This window comes from Ischnura elegans, chromosome 4 (assembly GCF_921293095.1).
Source record: "Ischnura elegans chromosome 4, ioIscEleg1.1, whole genome shotgun sequence".
Classification (NCBI taxonomy): Eukaryota; Metazoa; Arthropoda; class Insecta; order Odonata; family Coenagrionidae; genus Ischnura; species Ischnura elegans.
The window spans coordinates 28,216,140-28,233,040 of NC_060249.1; the positions used below are offsets into that span (position 1 = coordinate 28,216,140).

At 35.7% G+C, this 16,901-nt stretch overlaps 1 protein-coding gene across 3 annotated transcripts in view; it reads left to right on the forward strand.

Moving 5' to 3' along the window:
- LOC124157187 (segment polarity protein dishevelled homolog DVL-3) overlaps positions 1 to 16,901 on the forward strand; it is a 44,997-nt gene that overhangs the window by 22,710 nt on the left and 5,386 nt on the right. For 2 of the 3 annotated variants that reach the window (XM_046531720.1, XM_046531721.1), the window contains exons 12-13: positions 902 to 1,069; positions 9,202 to 9,510. In XM_046531720.1, the coding sequence (XP_046387676.1) occupies positions 902 to 1,069; positions 9,202 to 9,510 (477 nt within the window). The remainder of the gene's footprint in view (positions 1 to 901; positions 1,070 to 9,201; positions 9,511 to 16,901) is intronic. The other variant, XM_046531722.1, reaches the window with a different exon arrangement.

A 16,901-nucleotide genomic window follows, 5' to 3' on the forward strand; every position in this document is an offset into this window, starting at 1 on the left:
CAGAATATAACTTGTCATGTAAAAAACCATCTCTGTTGTAGGTTTTTAAGATAAGCTATGATAATGATAGATAAATAATAAACCAAAGTGGCGATGTGGGGAAAGAGGACAAGATACTGCATGCTCTGGCTGGAGTAATAGTCAAGTAAATAAGAGAGTTCCTTTTCCATAGATATTACAGTGGCAGTGAAATTTTCAATATGGTTTCATAAACTGGCCATTATGAGTTGACACTTGGCCACTAAACGGTCATTCTCTCAGTGAAAAACTTCAAGTGAAGTTCAAGTTTTTATTTTATTTTGTTTTCTTTGAATAACAAGAAGATTTTATCGAAATATGCATTTAAATTGGACCATAAAGCAAATTTACATATTTTTGTCTCCTTAATGTGGCTGTTTTGACATTTTGATGGAGGTACTTATTAAATGTATCGCCAACCATTGTTGTGAGAGTAGGATTTCACCTCAAATTGGTGATTATTTCAATGTATAGTTTCCTAAATATTTCTGTGTTATTGTTTTAAACGAACATTATTTTTACTTTTGATCTTGCTTTTAGTGATTAATGAAACTACTGTAAAACAGAATAGCTTTCTAGTATCATGCCACATTTTTTTATGTAATACAGGTACTATGGCTGTAATAAATCAATAAAAGGAGGGTCAGCATGTATAGATTCTTTGCCTCAATTCGTTGAAACCTAAATGGCAAGTTCTTTTTCTCCCTCTATGAAGAAGTGAGCCATTGTGGGAGGCATTAAGTATCCTCTTATACCTAATAGCATGCAATTGCTCTTGAAAGAGATTTCCCTGTGATCAAAAGCCTCTCTTGGTGGAGGAACATCATTGCTAGTTGTTTGTATAATTTATCAAATTGATTTCCATTTTATTTGCCAAAAACAGGTGCTGATGTTGTGGACTGGTTGCACACGCATGTGGATGGCTTTGTGGATCGTAGAGATGCACGAAAGTATGCCTCACAAATGCTCAAGGCAGGGTACATTCGGCACACAGTCAACAAAATTACTTTCTCAGAGCAGTGCTACTATGTATTTGGAGATCTCTGTGGAGGTAAGTCAGTCCAGTAATTTGATTGCAGCTCTGTGGCTGAAATGTTATGAAGTGTTTTTGTTTGAAGATAATATTCTAGTGTGGGCCTCTGGAATTTTTTTACTTGCATATTCAAAAAGTATGCCAAATGTGTCCCCCTATTCACACCTCTCTTTATTCACCCTAATTTTTTAGACCATGAGCTAATTGTATAAAAAATTAATCTATGGCTATCCTGAAGAATCATTGTTAGATGTTGTAACTTATGTCTCAGCAGTACAAAAATGAGTTTAATAGTACAGCTACTATTTCAAAAGTCTCTTATTATGGATTTAATTCATGGAATATATCGCCAATCATCAATGCAGATGTTAGTCTATAGGCAATTGGCTGGTTGGCTATGGTCCAATGGTAATATCAACATAAGTATTTCCAACCTAAGAAAGGATCCTTAATTTCCTAAATTAATGTCTGTTACTTTATTCCCTCTTTTATCCTAGCGAAATGGCCTGCAATTGATTTGATAACTTGGGGAAAAAGCAGTTTTCTTCCAGTGCTAAAAAATATCTTAAATTAACTCAAGGAAATGAGCTGGTATTTATATATGTTGGTATAGAAAATAAAATTTTAAAATCAACTGATTTGGGCGTTTTTGGTGGAACGATGAAATGTTTATGGTGAAACAAAGCCCAGTACTATTTTAAAACTTTTGTTAGTCTTGATAATGACAGTATAAATGTGGAATAGTACTGGGTTTTGTTTCTCCATGAAAATAAAATTCTGTTGGCCCTAATTAAGTATGGTGTAACAACAGTTCAATGAGGGTCCTCCTGTATTTGAAATAAAAAGGTCATTGATTGCTATTACAACCAGTATTAACCGGTGAAATGTCAACATTAACTTATACTGTACAGTGGAAGCCCCTTATAACGAGTACGGGATATAGCGACAAGCTCGAATTAGCGACAGCTACCCAAGGAACCATTTTAAACCCTATGATTTAAATGTAAAATAAATTCGTATTAGCGATAATGACTCGATTCCTCTCTAGCGCCATTCGTAATTACGACAGGTTGACTTTTTGACCACGTGCCACATCTCTGGAATTCAATGCTTTTAAAACGGCATTTTTTCCGCCAACGTCGACGTCTACTTGTTCCGTATTCTCCTATTCTTCTTTCCTTAATAAATTTCTCGAGTACACATTTCATTGCTCTTTTGTCATCTCCCTCCCGCGCCTCCGCAGTGAGGTTAAAAATTATTCCGCCCGTCTGCTAGCACCATGGCTGGTAAACGCAAGTCCTTGGATTTAAAAACCAAAATGAGAATTATTGCAGATTGTGAAAGTGGAGAGTGTTCAAAGAGTGAAATAGCGAGGCGATTTGGAATTAATACATCGACATTGTTCACTATTTTAAAGAAAAAAGAACAAATTCGTGCGGCAGTGCTTCAGGAAGGGCGTCCAAGCACTCAAAAACACCTGCGGCCCGGAGAGCATCCGCAGCTAGAAACTGCTCTTTTTTCGTGGTTTTGCCAGCAAAGAGCTGCGGGGATTCCTATCACCGGCCCAATGATGAAGGCTAAAGCTGAGTATTTGTGTGAGAGACTTGGTGAAGACAATTTTAAGTGCTCGGATGGATGGTTTGCACGATTTAAGAATAGGAAGGGGATATCCCTTCACAAACTATCCGGTGAATCATCAAGTGTCGACGTTAATGCTGTGGAAGGCTGGGCTCCGGTCCTTAAAGACTATTTGGATAATTACAGCCCCTGCGATATTTACAACGCGGATGAGACGGGCGTATATTTTAACCTTCTCCCGGACAAAACTCTCGCCACTCGAACGGACCCCTGCAAAGGAGGGAAGAAAAGTAAAGACCGAGTAACTGTCCTTTTATGCACCAATATGGATGGTTCAGATAAGCTAAAACCGTTCGTGGTGGGGAAATCCGCCCATCCCCGATGTTTTAAGGGAGTTAAAACTCTCCCTTGCACTTACGAAGCAAATAAAAATGCTTGGATGACGGCTGCTATCTTCACACAGTGGTTACGAGCGTTTGATGCCAGGATTGGTGGAAGGAATAAAAAAGTACTATTATTCATTGACAATTGCCCAGCCCATCCACCAATAGAACTAAGAAACGTCAAAATTGTGTTATTGCCGCCTAACACTACGAGCGTTCTTCAACCACTAGACCAGGGAGTAATTAAGCTTTTCAAACACAATTTCCGAAGTTTACTGGTGAATTACTTGGTCGCTCGAGTACCTGGACGAAATTTAAAAGAATTGAAGTGGAATGTTTTGGATGCCATGCGGGCAATATCAATAAGCTGGGAAAAAATACCTCCAGCGCACATATCAGCATGTTTCCGGCATGCTGGATTTATTCGAGAGCAGAACGACGAGGCCATAGAGATTATGGAGGAAACGCAAAGGGAAAATGATGAACCTGATGGTTGGGTAGAAATTCAGGAACATTTTGGCTCTTGTGACTTTGATGAGTACGTAGCCGTTGATGAATGTGCGCCTGTTCGTCAAATGTTAACGGAGGAGGAGTTGATTGCGGCTGCGGAGGACGATGTCATTGCTGAAAGTAGTTCCGAATCTGAGGATGAAATGGTGTCTATGCCTTCAGTGGATGAGGTGCGACATGCCATTAAAATAATAACTGACGTTTACCGGGCTAGTGATGCTTCACCGGACGATTTTAATAAACTAAATGAAGTAGAAAGATTTCTGCTCAAAGCAAGTGCGACCAGGAGTCTGAAGCAGACAAAACTTGATTCATTTTTTGTCAGCAAATGAATCTGCGATTGAAAATTTTTCTGTGTTAGAAGGCAATGATGTTCTAGAATATTTTTATGTTTATCAAGGCAGTTGTTTTTAGAGTCATTAGAGGAACCTTATTGACCATTTATCTACGGAAGTAACCTAGTCATTTTTCAAAGCTGCCGCGGTTTATTTATTTTATTTTCATGTTTTATTTAAGTCTTCCAACAAGTAGTTGGAGAAGAATATTTATTTTATTATCGCTTTTATACGTTGTACTGTGTACTTCAGTACATGAAGTTTTGTGGATGCAAATGACAAATGTTTTTAATGTCCTATCAGATGCTATTTTTATTGTTTCCGAGATTAAAATATAATGACAAAATCCGAGATGATTGATTTAGACGCCCAATAAATTGTACAAACGTGTTATTTTGCATGAATGCCAGTGACTAAAATCGTGTTCATCCTGCCGCAGGTATCAAGTCAGTTCCAGATTCCTATCAAAAAGTGTGCGCTACTGCCGCTAGAGGTCTCTACGTCCGCTGATATCGCGTCTGATTGCGTGCATCTCTACGAAACATAAACATTGCTCTAACAGACAGACAATGAGTGGACTTTATTTATCATTTGAAATCAATTTTATCATTCATATTAACCTGAAAAAGATAGAATTGCAATGCTTATGTGGAACCCTGAAATTTTATCACGCTCCTTTCGTCACCCAATTGCAGCAGCCACCCATCATTTTCATTACTACTCGGAAAGAAAGATAGAAGGTATGAATTTTTGAACAGATTCCGAAGTTTTAGCATTTAATAGTCTGATGCATAGCCATAACTGGTAGTTATGACATGTATATTTGGAGCATCCAAGAAATAAGGATAATAACAGCTCATAATGCACAGTTCAGTACGAGTGAGTCTGATGCTGGGACTTTTAAAATCGACTTCTTAATGCCTCGGCATATAGCATCCTGCATAATTACATATGATTTGATCATAGATTGCAAGTGAATATGATCATTAGTGAATTAAATATTCAAAAGAATGATTTAAAACGGCTATCATGCTGCAATTTTCGCCTCTCGGCAGAAACAGCCGTGGTGACGCCTGATGAGTGATTTTTTTGTGACGATGTAATTGCATTCGGTAACAACGACAACTCACTATAGCGACAGATTTCTCTGTTCCCAACAGCTGTCGTTATAAGGGGCTTCCACTGTACTTCCTTCATTTATCGTTGCAAAATGTTTTTTTTTAATGACTTTGAAACTCACAAAATTACTCGGAAGCAAGCACTTTGTACAGACTCTCTGGCCTTTCTGAGGCAGGCTGTGACATCAAACTTTCTTGAAGCATCTGCCGCACATTTGATATGATTTAATTGAGGATTTTACCTCTTGTTATTCACTTTCCATTCTTCTCTTAATGCTGGGTAAGGAAAAAATAAGATCCTTACCATTGAAAATATACGAAAATTGCACGTGACTACGTGTATGGAATGAATCCTGTGCAAACAATGTTGAGTTTTAAGGTAGGATTGTTGATTCGAAGGTATACCCTGACACCAGAATTTTAAAATTCAATTTGCTTTGGAAGTCAGCAAAGCCACCCTTCGAGGTTGCTTGTGTGTGTGCTGTGAATGGATGACAAACCCTTCGCTAAATCCCAAGGAGCAGTTTCATATTTATGATAGCTACAGAATTTTGATGCTAATAATCAGATATTAATTGCATACAGGCGGTCCCCAACTTTCGCACACAATGTGTTCCTGAAAACCTGTACGAAAGTCGAACCATTGAGTTCCATACTTATTAGGGGTTACGTTCCAAAAGAAAGAAATTTTTTACACGGATTTTATTTTTATTAACTAATGTTTAATAATATGTTAATCAAATTCCTCACATCATGTAATTTCTTTTGAAAATATGCAGAAAATGTAAATAAAAGTTACAAAATTAAAAAAGAACTCAGTTGGCTACCGAGTGAAACTTCATCTTGGCGTTTAAGTTGACAATCCAATTATAATGTCTGCTATAAATAAAAAGACACTTCAAGAAGCATAACAAAATGTAATGTTTGAACCTCCACTCCCGAAAATTCCTCGGTCGGTGTCATTCGTGATTGCGTATATTTCGCATGTTATTCAAAAAAGACAAAAGCCAAACGGAATTCGGATATTTCGTGCCATATCGTTGCTGAAGGTGAATTAATCAGCACTGAAATGGAAAAACACAATGAGAAAGAAGATTACTAGTTTTATTGAAAGCTGTTTGATAATGTCTTGTCAACTTTTTTGAAAAATCTCTCCAATGAAGGCTGAACTACTGCTTTCTTCTTCTCTTGATGAAGGAGCCTATAGCAGACAGTGTCTCTCTCAAATAAATCACCTAGATTAAAGTCAACAACCAACTATAGGGTGGTTTCCTGTTATTTTTTTATTGCCTAAATAAAAAGATTATTTCTCCTGGAGTACGCATTTCACGCTCTTAGATTTTTAAATGACGATATCTATTTTGCGTGTTTAAATGAAAAGTGAAAATTTTCAAGCGCACGAAAATGCGACAGCCAAGTAGGAATGCTGGGAAAAGTCCGTGTGACGTATTTCTGGTTCCAGCTGTCCGCGTGTGAGGTGACCTTGGGGCGAGGCTTGAGTGCTGATACGACACAGGCTGCTAGCAGGTAGCTGAGTACCCTGCTAGATTAAGCAGGCTTAAATAACTAGCATGGCTTAAATAAGGATTATTAATACCGTATCAAACGAAGGAAACTTTCCGACCGTAGGCAATTTTTACCATGATTATTAAGAGATGTTTCCCTGAACTCTGTGCCTCATGCATGCATTGGTAATCTCAGACGATGTAAAATTCCTATCTACTCGTATAGCATCTAGGTCCCTGTGATGTCACATGGAGTGGCATCGCATGGGCATCAATCTGGCCTTTTTCAAAGGAGGTTAAAATTGACCATTAACATTTGTATAAACTGGGATTTCTAAATCCAAATAATTTTTGTATTATGAATATACTAATGGTGGGTATCGAATTGCAATCAATGCCTTTCGTTTTCTTTGATGAAGGAAACTACCGTATTCCCTTCATTGTATACGTTCGTATTGTCGCATATACTACCAATTGAAACAATTGAAAGTTGGGATGCACAGTAAACATCGCGGGAATTTCAAAAAATTACTGACCAACGTCCGAAAGTCCGAATTTAGTTTACGAAAGTCAAGTAAAAGGTGTCAATTTGGAACGTACGAAAGTGCGAATTTTTCGAAAGTCGAAGACCGCCTGTATACTTTTTCACAATCGGCCCAAATTGGATCGTAATAAGAAGTCTTGTGGCATTCTTACTGCGTGTTAAGAATGCATGTATTCAATGGGGCATTGTGTGTTGCATTTAGATTTTTCATTCCAAGCTCTCAATTATCGTATTCTCTTGATTGCTACAGTCTCTTTAGGGCCTACCACCATGAACTGACAATAGTTATTTCTCTTGATGCAGTAAAAATCAATGGTATTTTTATCTCATGTGGTTGATTCTCATTTGAACTTTGCTCAAATTTGTTTATACATGTTATATATTGATTTTTTTTGTTGTGGAAGTAGCAGCAGCTGTAATTATTTGAAAAAAATGCACCTGGACTGATAGGTTCGGGTCATCTGCACCCTTCAATTTCAACACATATTCATACTTTATGGTGACGGTTTTCAATTTTGTAATTATTTTTATGTCTATTGACTTTCATGTACTCAAGCATGAGTAAAAAGGGACAACCAAGAGAATCAATAGTCTTTAAAGAAGTATTAATCAAGTTATTTTGGTAGTCAAGGAACTATTCTTGGTATTGTCTCATTAGCAATTAATTATGTGAATGTTTAAATACTTTGTGCTTCCAACAATTCTTTCTGTCTGCATCTACCTTCGTAATGTTAATAGAATCCATGCAACATCCCCCGGTGCCTCTGCAATCCTAGTATTTGCCATTTTCTTTTTTAAATTTTAGTGCCTTAGTGCCTTTTAGATATTTAGCTCCCTACTGTAAATGTTGAAAATTTTTCTCCTTAAGAGTACATTCCCTCCTATTGCCCCATTCCATTTTTCTCTCCGTACCACCATACATTTTAAGCAAGTGCATCTTTGTTTTGCACACCAAGCTCCCAGAAATAGTGCTTTTCTTTTATATACAGTTTAATTTTTTTTTCATAATATGTTAAAATTATTTTATGTTTTTTCAAGTGAGAATCCAGATTTATTTAAAGCAGCAATCTTGTTCATCCTTCATCACATGCTTCGTTAATTCATTGGCTCAGTATTTATATATGAAGCTAAATTATTTAGTCATTGTTCACGTAGGTTTTTCATTTTGTTTGAAATAAAAATGCTACTTAGGCACTTTAAAGCAAAATAATTTCTAGTTATGACACTTAATTTCAAGCTAGAATTTATATATCAGTTAATCATTTTTAGCTGCTTCATAAGCGTAGGGGAAGGCACTTTTCACATGTTCTTAGCCTTACTTTTTTTGATCCTGCTCATGTAACATTGGATGTGAAGATTATGTCTAAAAGTATTAGAAAAATGATTGATAGAATAATATTGCTAGAACTATTTTTCTTCTCTGGGCATATAAAATTGTCACTTTTTCATATTTTGTATCATACGAATCAATCATTGCTTCATCAAGTTACCTGAATTTATGAAAAATTAAGGTAGTCTATCATGTCCAAAATTTATTATAATGATTGACTATGCTCCCAGAGTGATAAACTAAAGATAAATAATTTTTAAGGTCTAAACTGGCGATCATGTGGCGAGGGAAGCATTTTAATAGTGTTCAGTCCTAAGAAATGATTTTCTAGTCACTTAAACTAAACAGTGCTAACTAAAATCCAAAGATGAGGATGCAGGAGATCCATGATTGGATTGATTAGTATCAGAGGCCTGAAAATTAATACGAAACCCAGCTCTCCCCATTTGGGACACATGACCATCTGAGATCTGGTTTGCACCCAACTGGATTAAGCAGCATTCCTCTCCCTAGTCGAGCAATTGGCTCAATGCCTGAAACACACCCCCTTTGGAAAGAAAGGGGGAATTTGTGGCGGCAGTGGATGAAGGCCTATGGAGTTTTCCCTTTTTTTCCGTATCTGTTTGGGTACAAACATGATCGCAGGTGGTCAGAATGGGTCTTGAATTGGGAGAGTTGGAGATTTATGTTCATTTGCTGATCTCTAGTGAGAATGACTTCCAAATGTTCTCAAAAACTTCTGGTAGGTTAAATATTTGCTGATGATACTCAAGGAAGTGTAACATCCTTGCTGCATTAATTCTATCCATTTTCATTGAAACTCTTTTGAAACATTTTCTTTTAACAGCCTTCTCAACAATAAAGATACATGCATCTGAGGATGGGGCTGTGTCTTCATCCGAGGCTGACAGAGACACAGTGGGTCCCCTCCCCCCTCCCTCATCCCTAACTCCGTGGGCAGGGGGACCCGGCAGCACAGCCATGGGTCCACCCGCACCCCCTCCCCCCGCCTCGGCACCCCCAGCACACATGCCCTATGCTGGTACTTACCTCCCTCACGCTGGTGGTACTTACACTCCTATGCCCTTCAACTATGCTAATGAGCCAAGTCTACTTTATGGATACCGTGGTGAGGAGAGTGTCCACAGTGGATCAGGTAAATGCATTATTTTTTTGTTTAAACCTACTTAGTATATTTCTCCTTCTATAGTTTTCAAATTTACTGGCACAAAAATATTTTACAGTTGGCAATTCTCTCCTCACTCTGACTGAAATAACTGAAAAATAACTGAAATTAAAAAAAAATTTTAGCATAAGCATGTGGCATTTATTGAATTGGGAAGAATAATTCAAATATGTAAGGTTAAAATAGCTATTCTAATCATTCATACTCAATAGAGCACCAATTCATAGTGTGTGAGACAATTTCCCAGATGGCTTAATAGAAAAAGTGACATGTTCCTTGCAGGTGGAGTGCAAGCATGGTTTTTAAATATAATACTTACTCTAAAAGTTTGAGTTTATGTATCTTGATTTAAATTAGGGACTCAAGTCTGGCCAGGAAGCAATAGGGAATTGCATTGAAAAAAACTTTTATTTTGCATCTTTTCTTCATTTTTATGCAGTTTTTATATTTTGCACTGCATAACCTCAGCCTATAAGAGCTAGCTAGTCTTTTTTAGGCTGATTCTTTCTTATTTAGTGCAGAATAACTTCAGCCGTGAAGAGAAAACTGATCTTAATTTAATCCAATATTTCAACAAGTTTCTCATATTATTGGACACATCTATGGTCAGTTCAATGGACTGAATCAAAAGATAAGTACACATTGCAATGAGTGATATCGAACAAAGCTAAATGGATAGTGAAGGTGCTTTACGTGAACAACCACAATTGCTGGCTATAGCTGAGTTCTCAAGTGAGCTAACCAAAAGTGGATATTCAAGCCTGCACATGATGTTATAAGAAATCTCCTGTGCTTTAATGTCTCCTTGACTCTGCTGCAGAAAATCATTTTCTCCTGTTAGGTATTTTCATGTGCAGGGTAGTAAACTCGGAACCTGGCATAAGTTCATATTGTCTCTGCTAATGGTGATGATGTAATAAGATTTTGAGACAGTCAAAAGGCATCTTGTTTTATATCTCTTGCTTTCCCTCCTTTGCCCTGGAAATGACTCAACTCTGTATAAATATGTGGGGCCAGCCAGAATAGCATTGATTGGTGTTAAAGGTAGGGAAATCCTAATCAGAGGAGTGTGAATTTATGTTCTATGAGTTTGCCTGAGTGGCAAACTTTAATACAGGGATGGATAAAATGATGCTACAATGTTGAGTGCAAAATTGAGTAACTCACATGATTTTGGTTGAAGGACTGGCCTAAACTTTCACAGCACTGACTTTTTTTGCCATGCTTAAATGTGTGGTTAAGGACTTAGCTGGAATCCATTTCGGTGGCATGTCTGAGGGTAGTGTTTTTGGCCCTCTCCTGTTCATCCCCTATATTGATGACATTGTGAATGCAACCCTCCCCTCCAGCTGCAGCATTCTCCTCTTTCTCAATGACTGAAAATTTTTCCGAAAAATCTAAAATAAGGCAGACTAGTTAGGCATTTTACTCTCGGTCCAAAACTGGTTTGATAAAAAGCAGCTGTTCATAAACTGGAAGTCTGCTATCATTTCTGTCAGCCTAAATAAAAATCTCACCCTCACTGCCTACAGCCGTCACAATTTAGGTGTGACTTTGACTGGTATCTAAGTTTTGCAGAACTCATTAAAACATACAGATAATAAGGCAGTGGCAGTTTTAGCATGAAGGAGATTACTTTCCTGCTTGTCCTAAAATCTGTTTTCATTAGATGTTTTCAACCTATGGAATTTTCCATTGTTCTGATTTCCTTTCCTTCATCGCTTTCCATATATCAGCCTGCTCAACTCGCAGTGTAGGAACTTTACACCAACCTTACTTCTTTCTATTAATTACCCAGTGATCCTTATTTTACTATTTACCTTCATCTTTTTACCGCTCTGACACTTACTCAGCCCTTGAGATATTGGACTTATGCAATAGTTTCAACTCTCAGTTACAGTGTCTCTTCATTTGACATCTCCCCATTGTTTTGTTCTATTTTGTTTCTCTAATTGTTCTTTGATATTTATGGATTTATTTAATATTTTTACTGATCCAATATAATGGCCATAGTGCTGCTTTTGGCATTTCATTAATAAATTGCTTAAGTAAGTAATTTCCTAGAATAGAAAGAAGTGCCATATTTCATTTTAAAAATCATTTTTTTAAATTAAATTTGGTATAATTATTTTCTTTTAATTCATAGCGTGAAAAAATTATGGGAAAAATTATTTGCAGAAAAATGAAGTTATCATCTTTATCCTGAAATTTATATGCTTCCTCATCGCGAACTCTTGATTTTACAGTGCCCATATTTTCGTCATTCCAACAGCATAAAATCAAGATTTTTTTAATATCCCTTTGCAATGCTATCACCATTTTGAACTCAAATAGTCTTGTCTTCTTTAATGAATTGCAATTTCGAAAAAAATATTTGTCTTTCAACTCAATCCAATTTATGGAGACATGTTATCAAGAATCAGATTTGTGTTAAAATTTTATGGTGTAGTAATTGTCCCGGGGCTAAAGGAAGGCAACTATAGCTTACATGAACATGCTCATCTTTCATTCTTAAAATAAAGACGCTTTTATTCAACACCGTCCGTCAAGTTAGTGTATATTGTGGTATTGTTTGAATAGATATCAGTTGAAATATTTAATCTTAATAAGTTTATAAAAATAGTGCTAAATTATTTTTTCATGAGTAAGGACTATGAGGTTGTTGCTGGGTAATTAAGTTTTTTTATAATGCTTAAGTTTAATTTTGCCATTCCAATTCTAAATGCTGCATACTACCTAAAGTGGTTTGAATTAAAAATGCTATTGCTATTTGCATCAATCAATGGAGAACTGCCTACTGTACTTGTGCTCCTCAGGAAATGCAGCAAGGCTGGATTTTACTGCTCTCAGTACCAAAACTATAACATTTTTATACCTTTTGGCTTGAAACAAAGCATTTCTAAGGGAGTCATTATTTTGCTTTGAATTTACCAGTTGTGATGACTTATGAAAACACGAGGTCAAAAGGTAAATGCATTCACGTCAGTTATTGGTGAAAGGTACTTTGATTTCTTGAATCCAGCTTTGTGGAGTTCAAAGTTCATTTTTATTTCATAGAGGTAAGAGAATAAATGAGGTATTGGAGAGTATTAGAGATGACATTCTGCCTTGTATTTAGTATTGTTCATGAATATCCTTTTGGTAGTTCCACTGAGGTGGTAGATATGATTTCTTTCTCTAGTGCTTTCCCTGGCCTATTTTGGTTACTCGATAAAATTTTTTGTGCCCGTTAAGTATCTCATTTGCTAAGATTTTTTCTATGATGCATGTTGTCTTCATCAGGAGCTCCCTATTTGTGCATGGAGATGATTGGCAAGTAAATTCATACACATCCTTTGTTGGAAGATATTTTGATGTAATATCTTGTGTTTGTTTTAAAAAGTGTAGCAGTTTTGGATGAGCATTCCATTTGCATTCAATTCACGTGCAATGATAGTTTGGGATGGACCAATGCCATAAACTGATGTTACTGATTCCAAAATCATTTCTCCCCTACTAGAAACCGTAACCTATACTGATATTACTTTATTCTAGGTAAAATTTTAGTTCAATAGTCTGCCACAAAAATTTTTGTCCTGGCGAAATATGCTTATAAACTTAGTGTCAACATTTTTCTATATAAGAAAATACCTTTCTGCCATTAGTCAATTGCTGGAGCCCTTCAGACTGTAAATGGGGCACATTCTGGTAGTCTTGTTTTTTTAATTTTCACATCAATTGCTAACAGTGACCTTTCGCATAATAATTTTACAGAATTGGTTGCTGTTAGTTTAATATCACTATTATTTACCCTAATTGGTTTTAAAAATTCACTGATTTTCTTTTGTTTCAAGAATTGAGCAAAAGTTGATTGAAAATTGAGAAAAATATTTCTTAATTGAGTCTTGAATTTCATCATGAGACTGCAAAGTATGGTTGGCCATTTCCATATCAAAAGTGTGTCTTTTCATCCTAAGGTACTATCTGGCTACATTTATTTTCTTGTAAAAATCAGCATTCAGTTACCCTCCCTTAATGATATTAATCCGTTCCGACGACCATTCTTAAAGTGAATTCCATCATGTATGGAATCTGCATTATTTGCGGATGAAGAATGTTTTCAAAGACCTTCAGTAAATACTATGAATGTCATGTATATGCTAAGAATATGTTTTGAAAACAAGTCGTAGGAGTACATAATTGATGACTTATTTTGCATGTGGAAACAAAGCGGTGAAATTTTAAATAAAATAATGCGAAATTAGCTTACATCGCACACCTTTGTGAGTCGAACCCATTGTAAGTTGTACCGTTGTATTGCAAGTGGCTACAGTACATAATTTATTTGTTGTGGAAACTGTGTCTACCAAATTTTAAAGATATCTAAGAATGCTAAGTTATTCATGGAGCCTTAAATCCATTAAATGTGTACACTGAACTGGAAAGAATGAAGGTCATAGAATTGCTAAGGTCAAAAATATGTAATAATGTTCGCTGAGGAGTCACCGTGAAGAGCATACAAGTGCAAAAAGCTTATTAGTTATATTTAGATGCTATTTAAAAAGTCATGGTGAATAATATATCAACAAGGGTAAATTCTGTTAACTACTCCTCGTATTTGGCTAGCCACTTTGTTCCTGATTACTTATTATTATAACAATGATTATTAAAAATAAAATAAAAACATTGCATGGTTACTTCTAATGATAAATTTAAGCTGTTAGTTTTAGCTCCCTTACATTTCATAGTATTTCTTTCTTTACTATATGCCAGTGAGAAATCCCTCTATAGTTAGAGATATGTCTATCCTAATATGAGAAGTGTACTACTTTGGATTGTAAATATGTTGTAAAAAGTAAGTTTTGGGTAAACTATCTGCTCAGAAGGAAAGATAACAGTTCCCGTAATCATTTAATGTTTCCTTTAAATTCATTGATTGCTTATTAATACAGGATTTTTTTTATTTTTTAAATACCTGCCTGCCAATTTAAGGAATCCTTGATATCTTTCAAATAACATGTTAGTTTTGTATGTATACCTTGTATTAATATTAAGAGTAAAAGTATGATACTAAAAGTACCTACATAGTTTAATTTGTATCATTTTAAGACGTACATGAAAGTCTAGACTGTAGTGACTACCTAATGCTTCAGCATTAAAGAGGTAAGATAAAATTTTAATTTTAGGAATTTGAAGGGCTTAGTTATTCACGAATACTTTTTGCTTTTATGTTTTGTTTATTTATCAAATTCAATATTTTATGCATAATAACTTCCTCTGATTCAATTTCATGGCTTCTCTCAATGCTTAAACCCAGAGGTTGGGTGGGTGAGGATAGAGCTCACTTTATTCTAAGCCTCAGACACTTTAATGACATGCAGGCTGGAAGTAAAATTCACTTCCTTGGGCTATCTTGCTCAGTGAAGTTTTTTGTTTGGGGCTACCCAAAGTCTTAACCTGTATTTTGAAGCCCAATTATTCAATCTGACCAAATGCTCTACCCACTTGACCACTGTATACACTTCTTCTATTCTCAATCAACAGAAAAAGTGACTGTTACTGTGTCGTACCACTGTCTCAGCTTGAAATTCGTTAAATTTGTATGAGACTTTTTTATGTTTTGACTAAAGTTTGGAATATATATGTGTCACTTGGTTGTGGATACAAAAGGAGAATAAATTAGGGGAGGGTATTATGTACCACGTTAATGGAATTGTCTGTTATATAATTTCAATTAGAGAAAACAGCAAACTCATGAGTTATTCAGTTCTGTAACAGAAATTCTTATGAGTAGTGAGGCAAACTTCAGTGGAATTAACAGCAGAAATCACTCACTGAGCAAGAGTGGCAAATTCTGCCAAAGAAAGAAGTTATGTGGAGAGCTGCACCATCAGCAGCAGGTTATTCATCCCTTAATGTATTAATGCAGTTATCTAATTTAAGGCACTGTCTTTTAGGGGGAGAACTCAGGCCCAATAATTCATGGGAAATCATTTTTAAATTTTATTCCAACCACTCCTTTGTAAACGTTTTGGTTTGATTTACATGTAAAAAATACCCTGAGTTAAGGCCGGTTTCATCATCATCAACTGTCATCAATCCTAAAATTGGTTTGACACAGCTCTCCATTTTATATCTTCTTTTGGCTAATCTTCCTAACTCCTACATAGTTCTTCTGCTTTACATCCTTCATGACCTTCTCTGTGTATCTCATCCAGGGCCTACCTCCACTGTCAAAAGGAAAAATTTGCGGTAAATTTGAATGAAGAACTGCATGAATAATTAGCTTCACAGCTTTGAGGCATTGTTAAAAAAAAATTAATGTAGGCTGGACTTCATCTATCATTCTTCTGAAGTACTAACTGCAAACTTCCGATTGCTACCGTAATGAAATTAAGTAGAGTGGTTTCTTAGCAACGTCAGTGTCTTTGCCAGAGTTTACTTCTCTCTGTATTATATCCATGTTTCATCCCAAGGTGTCCCCTTCCATGATTCACGGGTTGAATTAACAAAATATGGGTAAAAAGTGAATTAAACTTAAGCAAATGGCTATGACGCTGTGAATTCCTAAAATGTCATGCTAATTTTCCTGTTAATTGACAATCGACCGAACCCCTCTTCAATTTTTGCATGTACAAATGAATTTGCATCTATGAATGCCACCATTGGCAAAATGGTAAGGAGTCTTATGCTCATTGCTCCCAATGGATAATTTGTGGGTAATTTGTTACGTAAGTGGGCCTTAATCCTGAAAAATTATTATTTTCATGAGGAAATTTGGCAAACATAAGTTCACCGGGGGTGGTGGCAACGTTTTCCTACCCCCCTGGAAATCTGCCAGTGATCTTTTTATGTTGCTGGTTTGAAATGACAAAAATCAAGCTGTTCTCGTAAGGTTTCAGTGGATCCATTTTGAATGATATTTAATTGATGGCAAGTTCAGTGATTTCTCCATATTTTTTCTGTTTTTAATTAAAAAATATTGTCATTGCACACATTTAATTGATTTTTATGTGTGGTTGCAGTTAAGTTAATGACATTCTATTATTTTTAACTCAGCAAGTTATGTTCAACATGTTGCAGCTTCAGTAAACTATGGTTTCTATTATATAATTTTGAAAAGTTTGCTATACATTTCATTATGGAAAATCCGTACTGTTTTAAAAATTCTATTGATGATGAACATTTTTGGAGAATTTTTTCCAAGATTTATTATATTTAGTCTTATTGGATTTATGATGAGGTATGTATTTTTAATCATAGGCATCTCTCAAAAATAGCCAAATGTAGTTGATTTTTTGTGATTGTCTGTTACAGAAAAAGTTAAATTTTCATTTTTTAATCTTGATTAGAAGTATTTAATTATGGTGGCAAATTTAATA